This window comes from Phyllopteryx taeniolatus, chromosome 12, assembly GCF_024500385.1.
Source record: "Phyllopteryx taeniolatus isolate TA_2022b chromosome 12, UOR_Ptae_1.2, whole genome shotgun sequence".
Taxonomy (NCBI): domain Eukaryota; kingdom Metazoa; phylum Chordata; class Actinopteri; order Syngnathiformes; family Syngnathidae; genus Phyllopteryx; species Phyllopteryx taeniolatus.
Window position 1 is genome coordinate 11857900 of NC_084513.1, and position 24809 is coordinate 11882708.

The following is a 24809-nucleotide window of genomic DNA, read 5'->3' on the forward strand; positions in this document are numbered from 1 at the left end:
AGAAGGAAAGGTGATGCAGTTTATAATGTTTAAAAAAAAAAAAACATTTTGAATATGGGTTATTTCAATTTGATAATCTCATGATAGTTTTTGTTTTTTACCTTACCAAATCTAATCTAAGTTTTTAGAGGCCACTGTAGAACTACTTCGTAGTATAGCATATGCTACCACTTAACACTTACAAAGAGTTAATACGTACAGTACAGTGAATCCCCGTTTATTGCGAAGCGTACGTTCCCATTGACCCGCAATAGGTGAAAAGCCGCCCTTCAAAAAAAGCCGTTTTTGGTCACTCCCAATTGAAGTTTGTCAAACTGACACACACAACGAAAGAGAATTAAACATTGTACAGGGTGATTGAAAAATAACTCCCGGTTTTAAAATACTTCTTCATTCATATGTTGTAATATTTTCCTAAATTTTTTTTTTTGTGTGTATGAGTGGCCAGCCAGAAGTCTTGCCTTAGCACCCTGTGACTTTTTTTCTGTTGGGTTGGTTAAAGGAGCAAATCTATTCTACCAAACCAACGACTTTGGAAGAACTTGAAGGGCGCATGCGAGAGTTCCTTGTGAAATCAGTTAATGCGGTTCCCAGACGGCTTGAGAAACTGGTGGCTAATTTCTGGCGCCCATGTCGAATTTGAAATAAAACTCCATGCAATACACTTTCTTCTCATGTTCATTTCTTGTAAGAATTCGAGTTCAGAAATAAATTACAAGTACTTAAAAATGTATAAAACTTATAAAAGTTACTTTGTTCAACTAAACCATGTCATTTGACTCAACACTAAGATATAATGGGAATGTTGCTTTGTGGCAGCAACTACTACTGGAGCTAGTTGGGTATCTTCTGCGCTTCTTCTTGCTGCATCTCGACCAATAGACGTCATTGCTGCCCTCCATGTTGCGGCTCAACCTGGTGCTACATTGAAGGAGCGCATCAAATAATCACACGGAATCAGGTCAGGTGAGTAGGGCGGTTGATCCAGTAGTCCGATGTTCTGCTCGGCTAGGAACTGTCAGATGCTCAGGTGCGTTGTCATGGTGAAACAGCCAGGAGTTGTCCGACCACAACTCTCGCTTCTACCACGCGCTGAACGGAGCGAACGCCTCAGGATCTCTCTGTAGACATGCTGGTGGATCGTCTGGTCCTACTGAACCTTGTATGGCAGAAACGACTGCGCCAGAAGAGCCAGAACACCACTGACCACACATTCAATCTATGATTACATTTTTGAATGTTTTTAAAGTACAAGAAAAAAAAAAACATTCAACAAACAAGAAAGGCTCTATTTTCGCGACTGGCGCAAATCCAGCGGTGCGCTTGGCGTAACTGCAAGGACGCGTGTTAGACCGGGTGTTTGTCATTTCATACGTACTTCGAAAAGGGGCTGTCTGCACCGTTACCGACTACATTCGGCGCCAATCAAATCTGCTTCTTTCTTTGAATCCCTTTAAGTGAAGTGTAATGACGGTCTCCCATTGAGATGTCCGTGCGGAAGAGTGATTTGTGCGTAACTGGAGCATTGTCACTTGGCCGGCGTGGAACCATAAGCCTGTAATTAAGCGATCCGAGAGTAGGCGCCTCTTGCGCACAGGTCCGGACAAGCCCGTGCTTGCATGTTTCACAGCAATAGATGACTGGACCCTTCAGCCTTGCTGTATAACGACCTCTCTTGTTAGCGTGGCACCACGTTCGTTAAAGACACAAGATATGTACACTTCTGTATACACACACCAAGACTCCTACTCTTTTCGTGTTCTTATAGTGCACTGTACACCAATTAAGTGCTGTTGTTTTTTTTTTTTTAGTTAACTCAGTGAAGTGGAAAGTCTCTTTGCCAGTGTGTGTGCATCCCTTTTGTAACACAAAAACACTCGCACACTGTCCTTAGTAGTAAAAGTAATAATAGAGTGCTACTTTTTCCTCCCACTCAAAGTGTGCTTGCTTCAAGCTATTTGTCATACCCAGTTAAAGCTTGCTTTAAAACAGAAAGAGAAAAGAAAAGAGAAGTAAACATTCTAAATTTTATCACCAAAATGTTCAACCAAACCATACAATTTTGTTTAACGAATGTCAGCTATGTATCTCAATGCTTACATAATGTGAAACCCTAACGTAGCATAGATGTTTTACAGCAATCATAAACCTTCAAACTGCTTCTTTATCATACATGGAGCAGCATTATATTCAACAAAAGACAATTTAACATTGTGGGCTCTATTTGCACAACTCGCTCAAGTCCACTTTGGCGTAACTCTGCAAAGAGGTGGAGTTCACTTTTTTATTTTAATTTTTTTTTAATAGATGAAATTATATGATTTGATTTGGGATTGAAATATGTGCGTGTTGTAATGGAATGTTTAATTGTCTTTTACAGTAAACATCAAGTGGGAGTGACAACAAAGCTTTTCGTTTTCATTTTCTGAAAGTGATTTTATATGATAGTCTCCTACAGAAAGAGTTTTTAAATATGTTTAGAGCATATGGAGGGGTCAAACTATTTCTAGACTCTTTTCACCTATTGTGAGTGGGTCTTCAATGTATCCCCAAAATTAATAGGGGTTCACTTTAATCACATTAGGATTATAATCCTGTCATCACTGGAGCACACATCCAACATTTCTATGGCCCGTTATACCCAAACTCATTCATTATAAGTGCACTTTCATCAATATTATGCAATCCAACGCCCTAACAAACCAGTGAAATAATGCAGTCTGTTTGAGGACCCCCCCCCCCAGTACACCCAACCCACCACCCCCAGTAGCATGTGTTATCTTGGTAATAAGCTTAGAACTGAGAGCAAGGTGTTCACTGTGCAGCCGTGGCCGCAGCTGCTCCCTCTGCACTGTGACTCTGTGACTTTAACTAATCTCACACTAATCTCACTTCCTTTCCTCTTTTTTCCTTTTTTTTTTCCAAAATCAGAATCATCTATATTTGCCAAATCCGTCAAAAACACACAAGGAATTTAAGCAGTTTAAAGTGACTAGCAGTGTGATAATCTGGAACAGTGTCAATTGTGCAAATGGTGCAGATATTTCTCAACCCCATGAGTGGCCAGTATTGGTCAACAACCTATATGCAAATAGTGTAGAGTGGTGAGACTACTACAGTGACCAATATTGTATAATTGGCCCGACAGAGATCTATCAACAATCTCATGACAAAATTGGCAGCATGTTACAATGGAATTGTAAGTTAACTGTTTAAAGAAGTTAATGGCAAGAGGGAGGAAGCTGTTGGAATGTCTGCTAGTTTTAGTTTGCATTGATCGATAGTGCCTACCTGAGGGAAGAAGCTGGAAGAGGTGGTGACCAGGATGTGGAGGGTCCAAGAGGATTTTGCATGCTCTTCTCTTAGTTCTGGCAGCATGCAAGTTCTCAAGGGTGGGTAGGCGGGTACCGACAATCTTTTTTTTTTCTAGCAGTTTTGATTGTCCATTGCAGTCGGAGTTTGTCCTTTTTTGTGGCAGCACCAAACCAGACTGTGATGGATGAACCCAGGACTGATTCGATGACTGCTGTGTAGAACTGCCTCAACAGCTCCTGTGGCAGGCAGTGCTTCCTCAGAAGCCGCAGGATGTACATCCTCTGCTGGGCCTTTGTTTTTTGTTTTTTGTTTTTTTTAGGATGGAGTTGATGTTGGTCTCCCACTTCAGGTCCTGAGAGACTGTAATTCCCAGGAACCTGAAGGTCTTGATGGTTGACACAGGGCATTTGGACAGCGTGAGGGCCAGCTGTGGTGAAGGATGCTCCCTGAAGTCCGCGATCATCTCTACAGTCTTGAGCATGTTCAGCTCCAGGTTGTGAAGTGTCCTTAAAAGTGCGCTTTTAAAATCTGCAGTAGAAGGTGTTCAAGTCGTCAGCTACTCCTTTATTGTTCTCTACTTGGGGGGGATGGTCGCTCGTAATTGGTTAGCGATTGTAATCCACGGCAGACTGATTTAAGAGTCGTTAGCGGTAAACTGCTTTTTCATCCTTTCTGCATAATTTCTCTTTGAGATGTTAGTTTCTTTAGTCAGCTGGTTTCTAGCACAATTATACAGGGCTCTGTCACCACTTCGATAGGTGTCCTCTTTAGCCTGGCGAAGTTGCTGAAGTTTGGCAGTGAACCACGGCTTGTTGTTATTGAACATGTCAAATGTCTTTGTTGGTACACACACCTCTTCACAGAAACTGATATAGGATGTGACGCTCTCCACATATTCATCAACCTGGTTAGGCACCATGTTGAAATTTAAATGTGAATCATCCAGATGATCACTTTTTCAATGATGCACTGATAACTTTGACGATAAAGTTGCTGCCTTCATATCCTGCTTGGTCAGTGTGTCTAAATAATTTATTTAGACACTGACCAAGCAGGATAAATTTGAGGGATTTGGTGGATTTAATTTTAATATTTTAATAGGATACATACACAGGCCTGGTTCCGCCAAAAAAATACGAGTTGGACATTTCATTAGGTACACCTCACAACCATCTAAAAAAAATAGTCACTATGTAACCAAAAAAAAAAAAAAGAAATCTCTTCAGTTGTGATGAAGACTATCAGAGAGGTATTGATTTACCAATCTTCAATAGTTTACATATGGTTTGGTCTGCAGTTCCTCATTTTCAGTGCTGTTTATTATCATTTGGGCAAGTCTGAATACAGTGGAACCTCGCATACTTATAGTTCGGCATTCGCGTATTCACCTCTAAGTGAATTTGTTTCCAAGATATCCCCTGTTTGCAGAACCCCCCATTTATTCATGTTTGTTTTTTTCTTAAAAGAAAAATTCATGGCAATTATATTGAATGTCAGTTTTCTGTGGATTTTGACTGTTCATGGTCGGGGCCCAGACATGTCCACAAGCATTTTTGGGGGCAGGTCCGCAAGCCCAAAAATGGCCACCTATCTCCAAAATTATTCACACTATTAAGAAAAAAAACAGTCGTATCTATTTAACTTATGTATTTATTTCTCTTCACACAATCAACAAGGTCAATAAAACAACTATTAACAAAGGAGGTGACGGGATGCTACAGTGAATTTAAAAAGTCTACACACCCCTGTTCAAATGGCAGATTTTTGTGTTATATGAAAATAAGACCAGGATACCCCCCCCCCCCCCCCCCCCCCCTCCATTAACCTGTAACCAGCTCAATTTAAAAAAATGAGGTGAAATCAAAATAACCAACTGTGACATGGTTGCACAAGTGCACACACCCTCTTATAAATGGGGATGTGGCTCTGTTCAGAATTACGCAATCACATTCATGTGGGTCAGCACACACCGGCCACCGTTTACAGTGCTTTTGATTAACCTCAAATAAATTAAGTTGGGAGCATATGTGTAATTCTCCAAGGGACTCAAATAAATGCCCCTCGAATATCAAAACACTTTGGGTGTTTTTCTTTCTTTATCTATCGATCTATACACTGTATACACACACACACACACACACACACAGCTGGGCTGCAGCAAAAAGGGCAGGTGCTGGAGCACCACTTGGGGTCTATGCACGTGCCTGCCGGGTCCTATACCTCGCGAGTAGAGGGGGTCCACTGTATTGTAAATGCTAATAGAACAAATACACGCATACAGTATATGTATATAAAAGATAAGATTTGCATAAGACATTTTATGTCTCGGATCTCATTTGATTGTGCAGGGGTACTTAATAAAACGGCCAGTGAGTGTCCACTCATACAAATTCAAAGTGATGATCTTTTCTTTCAAATGTGCAGAAGTCAACATGCCCACCCACCCTTCCAATATGAAAGGTTTCCCTTGGCTTTGTGTGACATGTCCCCGATATCGGTGCACTGGCTCATAACTTCAGCACTCATGAAATATTAAGCAGCCCTGGGACTCATAAACACATCTTCAGTGGGACGTTGTGATTTCACGCTATATCACAAACATTTTAAGGCATCGAATGCACTAGCCTGTCATGGACTGTCTGTCATTTATGTGAATAATAAATCCCCTCATGTCCTCCGCGGACCTACTTTGGCACTCATGGTGCATAAATAGGTAAATAACTCGGGTAAAATAGCTAAATACTGACATAAATAACCTATTCTTGATACAAGGCGCGCATTGCCCCCTCCAGCCATATGTTCGATAGCCAAATACGGTGGACACCAGCATATTGGCGGATTTACTTTTCCCAGAGTTTTTTAGGAGACCTATCCCCTAGGTCTGTCACGATTAAATATTTGTAGAATTGATTATTCCATCGACTAACCGAGTAATTGGGGAAATAAAATTGGCTCAAAGTTTATTGCAAAATCATGTTTTTCCATTACTCTTTATGAACCAATTGTTGTTGTTTATTTGGTATTGCTTGATTAAGCAAAACCAAATAAACAACAACCCCGCATTATCACAGGAGAGGGAGTGATGTACTCTCCAACGTTTTTGAAACTGAGAACTACTTTTTGAGTACTGGTTAATACGAAGGCCTACTAGTTTGATATGCACTTCTGAGGCAGCTTCACGTTCATCTACTTGTCGATCACAGCTGGTTATTCATACTATTGCTGCGAATAACAATTATTTCTGTAATACAAACTTGTTTTTTACATAAATTGATTATGATTCAGTTACTTAAAAATGTTGATCGTTGTTTTCTAAAGTAAAAGCAAATGTTTGCAGTCTGCTTTCACGAAGGACTACAGAAAACAGAAAATATTTATGGGAGGCTGAAGGATGGAGAGAATTTGGACAATTGTAAATTAAACCATGGCTGTAAACAATCTATTATCTAAATAGTTGTAGATGGATTCGTTGTTGATTAATCGATTAATTGTGACACCTATCCCCTGTAATTTGCGGAAACACCCACTAATTTTCGATGCTATTTTTCCCGATCTCCTCCCCATTGGCATTTCATTGACCCCCACCATTGTGCTTTTTTTCCTAATTTATTTTCAGGGGATGTTTTTTCTTTTTTCTCCACTATTCCTGATCCTGCAACAGTCCCTGTCCACACTCGACTTGCCTCAGCTCTTAAGATATGCCGAATTAAATTTCAAGCAGCCTCAGCCAATCAGTGTGCTCGTTTCATTAGAGGCAATGGTGGAGAGGGAGCTCTCCTCCGTGCTTGCACGCTGATGCCAATTGCTTTAAGTCATCATCCCTTTTTTTGTTCCTCCACTGCGTTGCATTCTGGGAGACGTATTCAAATACCTTCAAATATAGAAATGCATATATATAGCTAGATAGATATATGCAAGTTCAGATCTGGCGTCAGAGTAGTGACCCGTCCGGGAAGCGCGTGCACGCGAGCAGAGCACTTTTGGACTGCAGCGATGGAATGGACGCGCAGTTTGGGTCCCTAATCTCAAACAACGTGGAAAGAAGTTCACCCGTGAAAAAAAAAAGCCCCAGAGAGATGACGAATCAGTCGGAGGCAGACACTTTCCCCGACCCCAAGGACGCGCAAGGGGGCAAACTCTCCCCTCCCGGTGGTGCGCGCGGAGACGCCGACGCCCGTCACGGTCACACCCTCCATGGAGCAAGAGCGGGAGACAACTTCTCTCCGTCCACGCATCCTCCGCCGTCCGCCTCTGCAGGAGCCATGTTCCCTTACCCGAGCCAGCACGCCGCCGCGCACGCCGCCGCCGCGCACGCCGCCTTCTCCATCGGCAGCCCCGGCCGCTACGTGGCCCACCACCACCCGGTGCTCGCCAACGGAGCCTACAACGGCCTGCTGAGCAACTCGTCCACCCAGGGCTACCCGCCGCCGGCGCCGGCGCCGCCGCCCCCGCCGCCGGCCGCCGGCTACCCGTACGCGCAGCAGTACGGAGCCGCGTACCAGGGAGGCGCCTTCTACCAGTTCTCCTCGGCGCAGGCTGCCGGGCTGCAGGTGCCGGGCAAGGCGCAGGTGTACCTGTGCAACAGGGCCCTGTGGCTCAAGTTCCACAGGCACCAGACGGAGATGATCATCACCAAGCAGGGACGGTGAGGAGGAATTGATTTGAATTTATTTCAGATATGATGACTCCAAAAAAAAAAAGCCACTTTTCTCAACAATTAAATTTTTTTTCTTCATCTCCTGCATTTCTTTCTGCCGTAGGAGAATGTTCCCGTTTCTCAGCTTCAACATTTCCGGCCTGGACCCAATTGCGCACTACAACATTTTTGTGGACGTTATCCTGGCTGATCCAAATCACTGGAGGTTCCAAGGAGGCAAGTGGGTGCCCTGCGGGAAGGCAGACACCAACGTCGTAGGTAATGTGCAATATCATGTATCGTCACTATTTTTATTGCAGGCTTTTTAACGTCCACATAAATTGTCTAGTTATTGACTACAAATAATAATACAAAAAAAAAAAACCAAAACATTTATTTTATAAACGGCACTCTGCTCATCGCCTGTCGTATAAAAACAATGATTTATTTAACATCAGTCAAAAAGACAAAAAGCACATGCAAAGTTTGATGAAACAAGTGAAGCATTTTCGTAGGAATTTCGTATAATTTAAACTATGTTTATTATAATGTGTTGTTCACATGTAGTACACACAGCTAATAACATCGTGTAACATCGAATTTAAATGTATTCAATTGAACAAAACATTCAAAGAACACACCCAAAGTTGCAAAGATGTTTGTCAAATTACAAACATTTTTCTTCCCTTGATCAAGTTAGGTAGTGTTATGGTTCTAAATAACGCAAATTGATATGTACCCGATTAAAATGGCTTGCATTACATTTCACAATGCGGTCAAAGCACAGACGCAGACTTTGAAGCCAAATGTTGGCAGCAGTTGGCTTCCACTGCTCCTTTTAATACAGAGGTAGAATTTTAAACGATGCTGATGTTTGTACTTTACGAAAGCTAAATAACACACATGATAACACATTTAAGAGTGATAGGAATGTCTGTTATTAAAAAAAAAACGAATATAAAATGAAATGACAATGTCAATATTCCACAATAAGTAGCCTCATTCAAAAGCATTTTACTAGTTCCTCTCTGACCAGTCGCTCAAAACTGAGCATTATGATTTTTTTTTTTATATATACAGCTGTTGCATTGGCTCTCCGTGATACTAAATAAAGATTGCGCTTAACATTCGTTTTTTTTTTTTTTTTTTTTCCCCCCATAGGAAATCGAGTTTACATGCACCCTGACTCGCCTAACACTGGTGCGCACTGGATGCGTCAGGAGATCTCTTTTGGCAAATTAAAGCTCACAAACAATAAAGGCGCATCCAACAACACGGGACAGGTAACATTTATTATGTTTTCTATTTGATTTGATTTCCCAGTATGCGTCGATCATTTCAGATGCACCTTTTATTGTCTTCCTAAATGGATCTTGTCAATCCAAACGAGTGCCAAGTCTTGCTTTCCAATCTAGATGGTGGTCCTGCAGTCTCTGCACCAATACCAGCCCAGGCTGCACGTGGTGGAAGTCAACGAGGACGGCACGGAGGACAGCAGCCAGCCGGGAAGAGTGCAGACGTTCACCTTCACCGAAACGCAGTTCATCGCCGTCACGGCCTACCAGAACACCGACGTAAGCACCGACAAGAACGATCGCGCTCTCCTATTGAATGTACTTTGACAATGAAGCCATGCGTGCACTTTCCTCATCCCCTCCCAACAGATTACTCAACTGAAAATTGACCACAACCCATTTGCAAAAGGATTTCGGGACAACTATGACACGTAAGATTTGCAACTAATATGATTCAAAATACAGTTCTTAATGTCAGTGTTACTCGGCAGATGCAGCTCGATCAGCTTCCATTTATGAAGGCAAAATGTCCCTACTTAATGCTCGACATTTGTTGCAATCATCATCATCATCATCATCATCATCATCGTAGATGCTTTCCCCTCCATATCACGATTAATTGAGATGCAAAGTTGTGCGTTTTCCTAAATAATGACCTCAGTGTTATAACTTCAAAACGTGAATCTGCCAATGCAGTTCTTGACAATTTATTCACTTAAAAAAAAAATAATAATAATAAATACCCACCGCCCGGCCCCATTCTGCACAATATTTCTCTACACTGAATTGAATGCACAGTTGGATCCAATACAAGAGCAACAACCACAATCAAAAATAGTACCCAGTATTATCTTTATAAATGTCTTATTATTTCTAAGATATTAATTTGACTTAAATGGTTAGATCGTGTAGTTGGGACTCAAATTAATTTTTGTTATGATGAATCAAAATGTACCCCTTTGATCAGGCCTAAAAGCCAAATTTGAATGCTAATAACGCCATTTCTTAAAAATATATTTTGACAGACATCGTATTTTGGACTTATTGATTTTACTCGACGATCACAATAGCTGAGTGTATTGTCGTGTAGGTGTTCCTATTCAAGTGGCCCGTGGGTGAGTCTTCAGATATGGTGCTAGAAAGGTTTTCATGCTAAACAATATTAGCACTATTTGTAATCAAATCAAATCAAATGTATGTGTGTACCTCATAAATAAATAAATACGCTAACAGTAATGACCATTATAAAACTAACGAATAAAGTATTTAATTTACTAAACAATCACAATTATTTTTTAGACTGTGTTTGTGTGTCGATGCCTCTTTAGACACGTGCTAAAAATGTTTGAAGCTAAATATTTAGTTGTTTCAATGAATAAATATGTTCCATGCTGCGAACTAAAACATGAATATAAAAGAATACTACGAATAATAACACTGCTTTCAAATGATAAAAAAAAAATAGTACGACTACTATGAGTAATAATAATTGCATTAATACAAAAAATACTATGAATACAATTTATTTGAAAAACATCGATTGAGAAAACAGTGAAAAGGATTACGTCATCAACATAATAATAATAATAATAATAATAATAATACATTCTTTGAAAATGATTTGATTAGATTTGTGTGTGTGTGCGCGCGTGTAATTGTACCACACTAATGAAGTGTGAAGTTGGCTGCGTCGCATGATTTTCACTGCGTTGCGTTGCGTGGCGCAGCTGTCGTGTCGTGTCGTGTCGTGACTTTGGTGCGCGCGTGTTTGTTTCCAGCGTGTACACAGGCTGCGACATCGACCGTCTCACTCCGTCGCCGGGCGAGTCCCCCCGGCCCCGCTACGCCGTGCACAGCCCCTTCCTCCAGGAGCAGTTCGTCAGCTCTTACGCCAAATCTCGCTTCCATCCCGGCGTGGCGGCGGCGGACCGCGGCGTGCCCCTCGGCAACAGCTTGCAGAGCGACGAGCCCCCGGTGGGCGGCCCCCCGCAGCGCTGGTTCGTCTCTCCTGCCAACAACCGACTGGACTTCGCCGAGGCCGCCGACTTCGCCGGTAACGCCGCCACCCTGCTGTCGTACGCCGCGGCCGGAGTCAAGGCGCTCCCCTGCTCCAACCGGGCCCTCGGCTACTACGCGGACCCTTCCGGCTGGGGGGGACGCACCCCTCCGCAGTACTGCGGCAAAGCCAGCTCCGTCTTCCCCTGCTGGCCCTCCAACTCCATCGGGGGGAGGAGCAACTGCCTGGCCGAGGAGGGCGACTCGGTCCCCACGCAGAGGTCGCCCGTCGGCTCGGAGGAACCGGCCAAAGCCAAAGACATGACCTCCGAGTCCGGCTGGATAGAGACGCCGTCGTCCATCAAGTCCATCGACTCCAGCGACTCCGGCATCTTCGAGGCGGTCAAACGGAGGCGGATGTCGCCCTCGTCCACCCCGGTGCCGGACGCTGTGTCCCCGCTAAAGTCGTCGGACCTCCTGAGGGAGGACAAGACCTGCTCCAAGGACATTGGCTACTACAGCTTCTACCCTTCCAGCTAAATCGCTCTATCTATCTATCTATCTATCTATCTATCTATCTATCTATCTATCTATCTATCTATCTATCTATCTATCTATCTATCTATCTATCTATCTATCTATCTATCTATCTATCTATCTATCTATCTATCTATCTATCTATCTATCTATCTATCTATCTATCTATCTATCTATCTATCTATCTATCTATCTATCTATCTATCTATCTATCCATCCATCCACCCACCTTTCAGTCCTCCGATTTGTCCTTCTATCCTACCATACGTCCACCCTTGCCCCATCCATCTACAGTAATTTACCCTTCTCTCTCTATCCATCCATGCAACGGATATCAAAAGTTTACACACCCCTGTTCAAATGCCAGGTTTTGTGACCAAAAATGTAGACAGTTAAATAATTTCAAATCTCCTTCCACAATGCTATGGTCATTTAAAAAAATAAATCTTTTCAAGCGCGGATGTAAAAATAATTGAGTTAATGTGTTTGCACAAGTGTACACACCCTTTTATAACTGGGGATGTCACTTTCAAACTCATGTTAAATGGGAACCAGAACACACCTGCCACCATTTTAAGTGCCTCTGATGAACGCCAAATAAAGTTCGGTTGTTCTAGTAGGCTTTTTGTGAGATTTATTTTGGTTTCCAGCAGAAGCCTGAAGGTTTTGTGCTAACACTGACTGCTATTTGGAATTGCTGAATTCCTTTGATCAGGTCTCAAGGCTCAGTTCTAATAAAATCCCTCTGATGCTGTAAAACTTCTCTGCTGGATATGGCTTGTGCTGTAATACTGCACGTGACAACAAAATGCCAGGAAAAGCCCACTAGAACATCTAAACTTTATTTGGGATTAATCAGAGGCACTTTAAGTGGCGGCAGGTGTGTGGTAACTGCCATTTAAGACAAGTTGAAATGTAATTACTTAATTGTGAACACACACCGCATTATCTGGTGTTTTTCCACTCCCCCGCTCAAAAAGATTAATTTTTTTTGTCAAATTGAGTTGTAGAGGTTATATGTCACATTAATGGTTTTCTTAACTGTTTTTTCTTAGTCTTTTCTTTTCTTTTTTTTTTTAAATATCACAAAAACCTTGCATATGAACAGGGGTGTGTAGAATTTTTTAAATCCACTATCCACAGTACCCTTCTATCCCTCTATCCATCTGTCCATCATTCTATCAATAGAAATTGTGACAGTTCACTTTCACTGTTAATAGCTAAAAAGTGTACATTATCCATTATTCACTTCTTACAGTCAGAGCCAATGTAAATAGGAATATAATTTATATATATTAATTGGTGATAGTGATTTGATGTACCCTCCAAATACACTATGTAGTGTTGAAATGAACAAATCTTCTGTCAAGTAGCCTCAAGTGATATTGATTTATCTATATACTGTATATATACATATTGATGATGTGTACATGACATGTTTTTGTGTAGCAAAACGCATATTTTGTACTTTATCCCAAACTGTAGGCTACCAAATGTTGCTGATGTTATATTGCTACATTCATGAAAATGCTTGAAAACAACTTTGATGTCTGTAATGTTTTTTAAATTTTTTTTTTAAAGAGGCTCGCTTTGTTGTTGTGAAAATATCAGTCTGTTCTAATATCATAGAAGCAGAATAAAAAATGTTATGAATTTATGTATGTTTTGTTATACGGTGTTTGAACATAATCACCCTGAATGCATCATCAATTTCAAACATGAATTATTTTAAATTTTGGAAATTTATAACTTTGAGGGGCCAGGATCTCCCAATGTGATCTTTTTCTTTTCCTGTGATGAGTGGTGGCTCCAGAAATTTGGCAAAGCTCTTTACAGATGTGGGAAAAAAAACAAAATTTAAGAAGCCCTGGCTTCAGGTGTCGAGAAGTGACACCGAGAATGAATGAATGCAGTCTGTCCGATTTGATGTGTGACTTTGACATGAATTTCATATCATCCAAGCTAACACAACACTGTTATTTGATTCTAATCAACACACACGAAAAGTAACATTTGGTGACTTACTATGTAACGTGTTTTGGAATCTTAATTTTTAAACACTTTTTTTTTTTTGTTCTTTGGCAGTGTACAAAACTGCTACATCTTAGGTAAAGTGAATGTTTTAAGTGCTGAAATGTTCACAACTGTGTTCGAATGGAGCACGACTGCTTTCAGTGTGCATTTAGTTGCTTTTTCGGTGTGAAAGTGATTCTCAGTGGCCTGTGTGTCTCTGCGCGTGTGTTTGAAGGTTGAGTCCGTGGAGAGAAGTTCCCAAGATCAACCAGCAGATGGCGACAGATGCTCAGATGCTGCTGTTCCTAGGTAGCATGGAGCACAAAAACAGGTCAGTCCAGGGTCAGGCAAATGCAGTTCACGTTCATTTGGATTCATACATTAGCAGCAAATTGAGGATTAAGACTTTTTTTTATTTTTTTTTCCCCCCCTCCCCCTTGATAAATGGATTTCTGAGGCTCAGCACGGTTGTTGCTCGTCTGCATCACAGGGCTCGGGCCCTCGTTACACCTTTGTTCTTAAATTTCTTTCACTGTTAACTACCATTCGTGGTTAACTGACTTTCACACTTGTAAACTGGAGAGGTATGTTAGAATTTTACTTAAGGAAAGGTTCTGATTGACCTTGGTACAAATGAGCTGCTGAGAACGAGAGTGGGCTAAATCAAGTTTTTGTCATTTTTAAGTTAAGTGCGGAAATGAATAGAGGAAAGGCATATCTTTCAATTGAATATTGCTCTAAATCAAGCTTCAGTTGCAATTTTGACAATTTTCATTCTTGCACCAAGCACTTTCCTTTCATCAGCAGGCCACAGGACATGTTACACTGTCCAAGATGGCCACAACCGTGAAACCAAGCTGTGAAAAGATCCCAGAAAGTGAAGTTCGGAGACAAATAGAAGACTCAGGAAGTAAGTAGTGCTTTAGCTTGGGTGCAATTTCACCTACATGTTAGTATAAATGAATGCTTTTTACCATCGTAAATATGAAACGTTGATGGATTTGACAGAGCGTGGGCTTCAGACCACTATTACACTGAACATTTTTTTTTTTCTCTCAGTTGGTTTCTTTTCTTGAAGGCAACCTAGAAGATACAAACCTGTATTCAACCTATAAAACTGAAGATGATGGCAGTACATAATTTGTGCAAGCAATATGATCCCAGTCCAAAATCATTATATTTGAGAAAATGTTGTCGAATGATTTGTATTTTCATTATGAGATTTTCTTTTCTAACAAATCCGATGTCCCACTGTACAGATACTGGGAGTCTAAACCTAATCAACTGAAATTGAATAAAACGAATCTAGCATTTTGGGCTGATTATTTAAACCACCGATGCCCATGAATGAAGGGAAAAATAAATAGTCAACATGAACACGTGACCGCCTTGGTCTTTCTCTCTCACTTGCTAATGTTCCATTCACTGGATTACTCCCATGCTGGGCTCATCATCATCATCATCATCATATCCTCCACCACCACCCACGACACTGCAGCATGGACACGCAGGACCAGGGAGTACACATGGAGCCACTGCTACCCACGGTAAGGATTTCAACATTCCTTTGTATCCAAACTGGAATTGACAGACATCGTTGAAAGTGCTAATGAGTTGAAATGGTGACTCTTCAATCAAAACTAGCATGACAGGCCAGAACCACCCATTTGCGTCAAGGAGTAAAATAGTGATGCAAAGCTAATTAGTTTGAGGAGAATCATGATTTTTATTTTGTGCTATGTAATTACAGTATAATTAAAAATCCCTTTATTGTTGGACCGAGTCACGGAAATCCCCCCACCACTTTTGTTACTTCTGCCCTATTATTGTTACATTTGTATTACCAGTATATTTAATTACAACGCAAGTTATTCCTTCATTTGCGTCACATAGGGAACTGTACAGTAGTTGCCCCCAAGGTGGTGCTGTTTTTCATTTTGTAACATGTATTTTATGTTTAATACAGAGCTCTGATTCCATCCATTCATTTTCCGTACAGTTTATCCTCACGAGGGTCGGGGGCGTGTTGGAGCCCATCCTAGCTATCTTTGGGCGAGAGGCAGGGTACACCCTGAACTGGTCGCCAGCCAATCGCAGGGCATATATAAACAAACAACCATTCGCACTCACATTCTCACCTACGGGCAATTTAGAGTCTTCAATTAAGCTACCATGCATGTTTTGGTTTTGGTGGGAGGAAACCGGTGTACCCGGAGAAAAGCCACCCAGGCACGGGGAGATCATGCAAACTCCACACATTTGAGGCTGGATTTGAACCCCGGTCCTCAGAACTATGAGGCAGATGTGGTAACCAGTCGGTCACCGTGCCAGAGCTCTGATTCATTTTCAAAGTTATTGTGTATTCAGAAACTTGTCTCATAATAGTCATACTTATTGTTTTGCACTAATTTCTTTCATGTGTGTGCATGGCTAGCTTGTTTTCACCGGCCAGTCAAGAATTCTTTCTCGCAACAAGTAATTTATAGTGAACCCCCGCATAATCGCGGTTCATCATTCGTAAATTGGTATTTTCACAAATTTTTTCACAAAGCTTTGCAGCGTAATTCACTAAAAATCTTGCTTATTCAATGTGTTTCTGATCAGGCCAAAGCAATACAATTATTACTTTGTCACTAACTGGTGGAGTGCTCGTCCATGTGTGATGTCACCTCAATTTGTGCTAGCGGGCTATTTAGGCGAGTATGCTCGCTAATACCATTGCCTCGTGAAGGTCGTTTATTTGTTTTAAATATTTCAACTACTGGATACAGTTGTTTATCGAACATGGGTTCATGAATGTGTACGTGTTAGTTGCATGGTGTTGATGCTTTATGATCCTCTTTTTGAATTTCTTTGCTGCCATCTTGTGGGATCTATATGCAATTACAAAGCAATTTTCTCCAATATTCTCAGATTAGCAAGGGTTCACAACGTAGCACTTTTCAAAGAGATGATTGTATATATATATATATATATATATATATATATATATAACAAACAGGCAAGTATACATATGGCTTGTTAAGAAAGCAAATGCAGACAAAAACGACTTCCTGCTAAAAAACAAACAAACATAACTTTTTACGGGTTGCATAAAATAATATTTACTGTACGTCCCTAACAGATCACGAACTGCAATATACGAACTTTCATAGTTCCAAATGACCAACATGGTTCCATCTAGTTCATGAACTCTCGATCAGTGCAGTTTGACCATTTTGATGAGATTTGTTGTCAGCAGCTCTTTGCTGTTTACATCCAAGCAGCTTCCCCCCATTTAGCTCAAGGCTTTAAGCGCCTGGCTTTTTGGCTCCAGAGCCTCTGTGCTATGCTCTGGAGCTCTCTGTGTACGTGTGTGTGTGTGTGTGTGTGTGTGCGTGTGCGTGCGTGCGTTCGTCTGTGTGTGTGTGTGTGTGTGTGTGTTTTAGCTGCTTACAGTGAAAATGTCTCGTGATGTCAGGAAAAAGGAGAAGATATTGAAAATCAGTCAATACAGTAAGTGTGTATTTGTGTGTGTACAACGTGTGTGTGTGTGTGTGGTTTTGGCCACGAAACATGAGGTCATCTAAAAATAACATTTCATAGTTAATCTGTCATGTGAAACTAAACTCAAATATGGTAAAAATGTAGTCTTTAAAATTTTCTAAATCTTAAAAACTAACATTTACATTTCTTGGAGGTCAGCTCTTCCTTTGGCTCATCTGTTGGGCGTAGACGTTTGTTGAGTAAGATTACTGCCATGTTTTACCACTTCTATTCTAGAGATTTCAAGGTACAATACAATGAAACATAATTTGTTTGGATTTAGAACCAATTACCTAACTTTTTTTTTTATCTATATATGATCTGGCCCATGTATCACTTTTAAAAATCAAATGTCGTCCTCGAGCAGTGTACTCGTACAGTGGTGCCTTGGGATAAGACGGACCTGACTTAAGAGTTCTTCAAAAGACGAGTTGTCGTTCCGCCGATTTCTTGCTTTGAAAAAGAAAAATTGGAGTTATAAATGCTGTATGGCAGCAACAAACTCAACTCTACAATTCACAGCAGTGTGGCAGATAGATAGTGAACATTTAAAAAAAAAAAAAAAAAAAAAAAGGCCCATGTGTGCCCATGCCAGCCTGCTTGGGGTATATTAACAAAACAAAAAAGTCACAGATCTTATTAAAAAACCTGGTAACTGTTTTTTGGTGGAATTCTGATTTTACACTGTAGCAGCAGACATGTAGACCTCACACAAGAAAGAGGAAAACAAAAAAAAGAATTCTTTTTTTTTTTTTTCCTCTTTCCATTTTTTTTCTCAACCATTTTCAAGCCTGCTATACAATATACTGTACATAAATGATCTGCCAAAAAGTAGGCTGTGAAAGCTGTCAGACTGCTCCAGTTCTATAGGAGCGACGTTAAATGAGGACGAGCTGCGTTTTGCGCTGTGGTCGCACCGATTGCTCCGAACGTGCCTCCGCCATCTGGAGGCATGCCATCCGAGTGTGTGCCACATCCTGTGATGTCACCTAAGCTGCGGTGGCTTGCCAGCACTTTGACAACATTTTGTCACTCTTCTTAGTTTTAGTCATCCAACCTTGTTTGGTGCCAATCATCCCATTTGGATAGTTGAAATGTCCTCATGTCTCTTTTGGCCTGTTATCTCTGGATTAAAACACAAGATCTGTGCTTGTGTTAGTGTGTTGCTATTGGGATTTTTTAATAATTTTTATTCAATTCTTATTTTTATATACTGTAGGATTTATATTGGTCTGTCGCTTGGAAACAATTCATGAGCTATTTGTCAAGACTCGGAGCAACGTGTATTCAGATAATATAACAATTCTCACAGGCATATGTTCTTTATCCTCTGTGAAGAACGACACAATTTTTGCGAGGGGCAGTGGTCCGGTGCCCTTGCCACTCCCCTTGGGACTGGTCGGGGCGCTTCGGTCAGGCTTGGGACCTCCCTGGGTCCTGGGTGGTCGGTGGCGTCCCCCTGGTTGGGTCCCTTGCTGGACGGGCTCGCTGACTCGGCCCACCCCCCCCTTTGTTCCGGGCTCACCCTTCCTCGATGTGTCGGCTCAGACTAACATGCATGTGTTATGGTGTTCGTTCAGTAAAAAGTTCGACAGAAACACTTTTGACTTTAATTACTTGTGCTGGGAATCACTTAACTCACAGGTTCTTATCGGTGTTTAGACACTAAAAAAGAATCCCACCGCACCACACGACAGTAGCACTGCCTTGCTCATTTTCGTACATCCTGTCCTACCCTTTTCTGTCCTCTCTTATCTGGTTCTCTTGGTTAGTTATTGCATGTCCTCACCGGGTGTCCCCTCCCTACAACCCCAATCTACAAATAACTGTTGCAATGTTACTTGTGTTTAAATATCTAGACTGTCTCATTACTGTTCTGCTGTGGTTCTCACCCCTAGTCCCCTTGTCCACTCTGTCCCCGTCTGTCCCATAAAACCCTTTTCTGTCCGGCTGCATTTTCAATAAACATCAGATTGATTAAAAAATGTTACAAATTAAACACAGGGAGTATTTTAAACTCCCCTGTTGCACAGCAAAAGTGTTCTAGCACAAAGGCATACAGATCCACCGTGCTGCAAGGCCATGCAGCTGGACAGGTTTAAAAAGGAAAAAAAAAAAAAAAACAAGCACTCTTTTGATTTAATAATTTTTTTTGTCATTTTACAAAACAACCTCGATTTCTTTGAGAAAATTTTGCTTCAGTTTGTCATCTACATGTGTGCATATTAACTGATCACAGTAATTGTATTTTAAGGCACAAAACTTTAAGTCACAGGTATTTGGAACTGAAAAATATAGTATTGCACTTTAAAATTAAGTCCATTTATGAAGACCTAGGAAATATTACAACTCCACAATCTGCTACATGAGTATATTAATTCTCCAAATTATCCTAGGTCTCACTTTCAAATTCATCCTGCGGGCCGGATTATACCCGCTAGCAGGTCGGTTCTGGACCCCGGGCCGCATATTTGACACCCCTGTTACAGAGTGCTATTTTTCTAATTAAAAATAAAAATACATGTTTTTTGGGCGGCAGGAACGGATTCATGCTATTTCCATTCATTTCAATGGGAAAAGATGACTTGAGATGTGAGTGTTTCTAAATTCCAAGCATAGTTACAAAACAAATGAAAAGAGTATTTCAAGGCAGCACTGTATACAGATTAGACAATTCTGATGTCCTGAGTCTCAGCTGTATTGACACGTCACTGCAAATAAATGGAGCTAATATGTGTGCTGTATTTCTATAACAAGTACAAGCAGTTTAATCTGTCTATGCGCTATGTAATGTGTATTTGTAAACAGATTAACGTTGAACTGACCAGCCCGCCAGGCGACAGCAGCTTTTAAAAAAAAGTTCATTATGGAAATGCCTGGATAGTCATCTGCAGGTCGAGATGGCTTTGGGGAGAAGTGGGGGGTTGGGTGGGGGTGGGTTTGCTGACACCCAGCAGGCTTTAAGGATTAAAAAGCCCTTCTGTATTTAGTGCTTTGAATGTGTGCGTGGTTGCATTGACGAATAGATAGGAAGTGTGAAGAGAATGCGCTCAGGACTTTTGCGTGCCTTGCTTGGATTTTCACAGTCAAATGAGTTCCACTCGCAAAGTTATTTGCGCTGGTGTACTGATCGCAAAGCTTGATGACTTGGATTAGGAATTAAACTCTTTATTTCTCACACATTGCAGCCATTGTTTAGTAAACAATTGTAGTTCAATCTCTTTTTGGTAAGGCCTTTTAATTTAAAAGGGACATACTATGGAACATTTACTTTTTTTGCGTTTTATGTTTGAACTGCTGCCTCCATAAGTTAAAAAGTGCAAAGGTCAGGCTCCACCTCAGTTGTTATGAGAACCAGACCAAGCAGTATGTGTGGCAGAGTGAATTTGCAGGAGACAGTGTAAACAAGCTAATTTCAGCCAGACAAAATTGTATTAAGCGCACTATAATTCTTGATACTTGGAGTATTTTGACAAAAGCATGTTATAAAAACCTGTCATAACAAAAGGGAAATTGAATACTACTACTACTACTACTACAAGGCATATATAGTTTCACCCCTGCGATTGGCTGGCAACCAGTTCAGGGTGTACCCCGCCTCCTGCCCGATGACAGCTGGGATAGGCTCCAGCACACCCGCGACCCTCGTGAGGAGAAGCGGCTCAGAAAATGGATGGATGGATGGATTCCATCCTTTGCAACAGCGAATTAATTCTGACAGCCAAATGACAAACAGCAGCGTGTGTAGCTCCATACATCCATCTGTACACCCTGAACTGGTTGCCAGCCAATCGCAGGGCACATACAAACAAACAACCATTCGCACTCACATTCATATCTACAGGCAATTTAGAGTCTTCAATTAACCTACTATGCATGTTTTTGGGATGTGGGAGGAAACCGGAGTGCCCGAAGAAAACCCACGCAGGCACGGGGAGAACATGCAAACTCCACACAGGCGGGACCGGGGATTGAACCCCAGTCCTCAGAACTGTGAGGCAGACGCTCTAACCAGTCGCTCACCATGCCACTCCATACTTACAGTACAAAAAAAATTCTACAAATAAAGGCCTCCTCTAAAATAGGAGTCTTTCTTCAAAGAAACATATTGTTCTCCCTGCAGGTGAGTAACTAAATGTTACAATTTGAGCAAATACCATGTAAAAGCAGGAGATGGAGAAATTCCACTGTATCTCAATTTACGAGTGACTCAATTTAAGAGATTTTCGAGATATAAGCCGAAAGACGGGCTAATGAAACTAGCATGGATGTCGCGGTAGTTATAACCCTTTCAGCAACCAATATTTGAACACAAACATTGGAGCACCACACATAGACAGACAATATAATAATATTCACAGACATATATTCTTTATCATCTGGGGAAAAAAGATGTTAACGTGAAATGTTACTACAACTAAGTCGCGTAAGTCTTCTTTTGTTTCTTTTGCCCTTTGGTGGCCAAGGTATGCACATCAGAATAAATATGAATATAAACAATGAAATATGAATCATGATGCATAACTGTGAAATTATTTGCATTTCTTTAACTAGGTTATTACTGTATGTTTTTTTTTAATGAAGTACAGTACTGTAGTGTGTTCGTATTATTATTATTATTTTTTTTTAAATAAAAAAAATCTTTGGAGTGCTGGAACAGATCAATTGTATTTTCATTCATTTTAATGAGGAAATATGCACGCACACACACACACACACACACACACACACACACACACACACACACACAGTTAAAAAAGTACGAACATAATAAGCAGCACTAATCATGTTTAAAACAATTTCCAATGTTGAATGTGTTCATCTATGTGTGATTAACAGAGAAGTGATGATGAAGCTGTGGTGGACAGAGGAGGAACACGCTCGCAGCAAAGCACCAACTTCGAGCAGGAAGATCTTGAAGGTAGCAAAAAATACAATCAGATCACAATACAAAAACAACAGAAAATAATAATGTGCATTTGTGTGCTGCTCACTCAACAAATGTTCCTTGTTGTTATTGTGGCTATAGTGTGCAGGTGTGTATCTCTGATATGGTAACATTTTCTTGCACAACAGGCCAAAGATATATTGTATCATTACATTTATAGCTTGAAGAATGCACTTAATGTAAATGCTCAGGAATGAGCAGAAATGCATCATTAATGCAATGAGAGACTACCACAAAGAGGCTGTGCTCATCCATGATGATTATCTGTAAAGCTTGTGAATGCCTTATGTACACAAACGCGTGCGCGCACACACACACACACACACACAAACACAAACACACAGGCACACACGCGCACATACACGCTCACACACACACACACACACCACCACCATCCTCCTCCTAACCTCGCCGTAACCATGTCTGCAGGCCACAGGACTCTGTACATCGGAGTTCACGTCCCTTTGGGCAGCACCAGACACCGCAGCCATCGCAGGCACCGTCACCATGGTAACAAACACAAACGGAGGAGCAGGGAGTGGGCCCTCCCATTGCTGGAAGGGAGAGAGTCTCCTATCTACGGTGCGACCAGAAATTATTTTGTTATTTCTGGGGAGGGTGTGTGTGTGTGTGTGTGTGTTTGCACTGATAGATGCACTTTATTGACTAAAGTATTGAGCCCTTAATGCCAGTGAGTTAATCAAGTAATAATAATAAACAAATCATGATACTGTATTTGGACATTTTTTTTTTTTTTTTAAAGCAATGAACTCATCACTTTGTCATTTTTCAATTGAGTTCTACAGGTAATAGATCAACTAATAGTGGAAAAAGTTTTAGTGATTTATCTTGGTCTCATTTTTGTACATCACAAAAACATTCCGTTAATAGTCACCTCCTTTGTTAATAGGTATATTATTGACCATGTTGACTGAACAGAAATAAATGCATAAGTTAAACATATTCGACTGTTTTTTTTCTTAATTTTATGAATGATTTTGGCGATGGGTGTCCTTTTTATCATTTTTTGCTTGAGCACCTGCCCCCGAAGATTTTTGTGAATGTGGCTATGATCAGCATCAGAATCCTCTTTGATTTGCCAAGTATGTCAAAAACACACAAGAAATTTGTCTCTGGTAGTTGGAGCCGCTCTAGTATGACAATGGACTGCCATTTTGACATATTACTACCACTACTACCGCTAATAGTAAGAATAATGAATAGAAGATAAATGATATTATTATTGTTTTGAAAAACCATCCATTTTCCGAACTGCTTATCCTCACTAGGGTTGCGGGCGTTCTGGAGCCTATCCCAGCTATCTTTGGGTGACCCTGGTACACCCTGAACTGGTCGCCAGCCAATCGCAAGGCACATAGAAACAAACAAACATTCGCACCTACGGGCAATTTAGAGTTTTCAATCAACCAACCATGCATGTTTTTGGGATGAAAACCCACACAGGCACGGGGAGAACATGCAAACTGCACACAGGCGAGGTCAGATTTGAACCCGGGTCCACAGAACTGGGAGGTGGATGTGCTAACCAGTCGACCACGTGCCGTCTTTGAAAAACCGTTTTCCAAAAACAGTTTGTCAAGTTAGATGCATCACCCGTGCATTTTCGCAAACTTACTTGGGTTTTCTCTTCATGTCTCCCAGTGTAATACAAATACACACAAGTATAGGTGAGAATATAAGCCATATTATTATCAGTATGAATTACATTTTTAAAGAATCCATATTATGTTAAATTTTAAGCCCTTGGTGGTTTAATGGTGTGGTGTCCCATTACCTTTGTCTGTATCGTGTTCATGGAAGGACCGTTTGGGTTTTGACCGCTCACTGCATTTTTTCTAACTTGTGCTCCTAGACACTCCCTCCCAGAGGGTTCAGTTCCTCCTTGGGACGGAAGATGAGGATGAGGAGCACATTCCTCACGATCTTTTCACAGAGATGGATGAGCTCTTCATGAAGGAGGGCGAGGATTCTGAGTGGCGGGAGAGCGCCAGGTATTTGAAGTATTTGCTATGGTGCTCATCCTCATTAGGATGGCAGGTAAGCTGCAGCCTATCCAAGATGACTTTGGGCCAGAGGCGTGGTCCTCCCGGGACTGATCATCAGCCAATCAAATGGCACATTAAGACAAGTGACCCTTCACATGCACATTCACACCTATGGACAATTTGGAGTCTTCAATGAACCTAACATGCACATTTTTGAGATGTGAGAGGAAGCCAGAGTACCTGGAGGAAACCCACTCAAGCACAATGAGAACATGCTAACTCCACACAGGAGGGACAAAATTCATGAAAATTGAATTTGAAATTGAATTAGTATTAAATTAAATTTAAAAAAACAATATTGCTAAGTACCCACAAACTTTACACAGGAGGGCCTGAGCTGAGATTCAAACCCGTGATCTCTCCACTGTCAGCCAAGCACGCAAACCACTAGCTCACCATGCTGCATTCATTGGCATTTTCTTACTTACATACACAACCTTGACCAGCAAAGAAATGTGCAATGTGTGTGTTATTTTTAT

At 41.2% G+C, this 24809-nt stretch overlaps 2 protein-coding genes across 2 annotated transcripts in view; both read left to right on the forward strand.

Moving 5' to 3' along the window:
• The window catches only part of tank (TRAF family member-associated NFKB activator), an 83435-nt gene extending 81032 nt beyond the window's left edge, over window positions 1–2403 (forward strand). The window contains exon 10 of the transcript XR_009791204.1: window positions 820–2403. The gene's annotated coding sequence lies outside the window, so the exon portion shown is untranslated. The remainder of the gene's footprint in view (window positions 1–819) is intronic.
• A 3211-nt stretch (window positions 2404–5614) lies between these two features.
• LOC133487251 (sodium-driven chloride bicarbonate exchanger-like) overlaps window positions 5615–24809 on the forward strand; it is a 39357-nt gene continuing 20162 nt past the window's right edge. The window contains exons 1-12 of the mRNA XM_061793571.1: window positions 5615–7960; window positions 8076–8230; window positions 9113–9234; window positions 9367–9525; window positions 9616–9677; window positions 11025–11778; window positions 13864–13886; window positions 14027–14122; window positions 15206–15338; window positions 22156–22237; window positions 22694–22846; window positions 24138–24276. Of these exons, the coding sequence (XP_061649555.1) occupies window positions 7227–7960; window positions 8076–8230; window positions 9113–9234; window positions 9367–9525; window positions 9616–9677; window positions 11025–11778; window positions 13864–13886; window positions 14027–14122; window positions 15206–15338; window positions 22156–22237; window positions 22694–22846; window positions 24138–24276 (2612 nt within the window). The 5' untranslated portion in view covers window positions 5615–7226. The remainder of the gene's footprint in view (window positions 7961–8075; window positions 8231–9112; window positions 9235–9366; window positions 9526–9615; window positions 9678–11024; window positions 11779–13863; window positions 13887–14026; window positions 14123–15205; window positions 15339–22155; window positions 22238–22693; window positions 22847–24137; window positions 24277–24809) is intronic.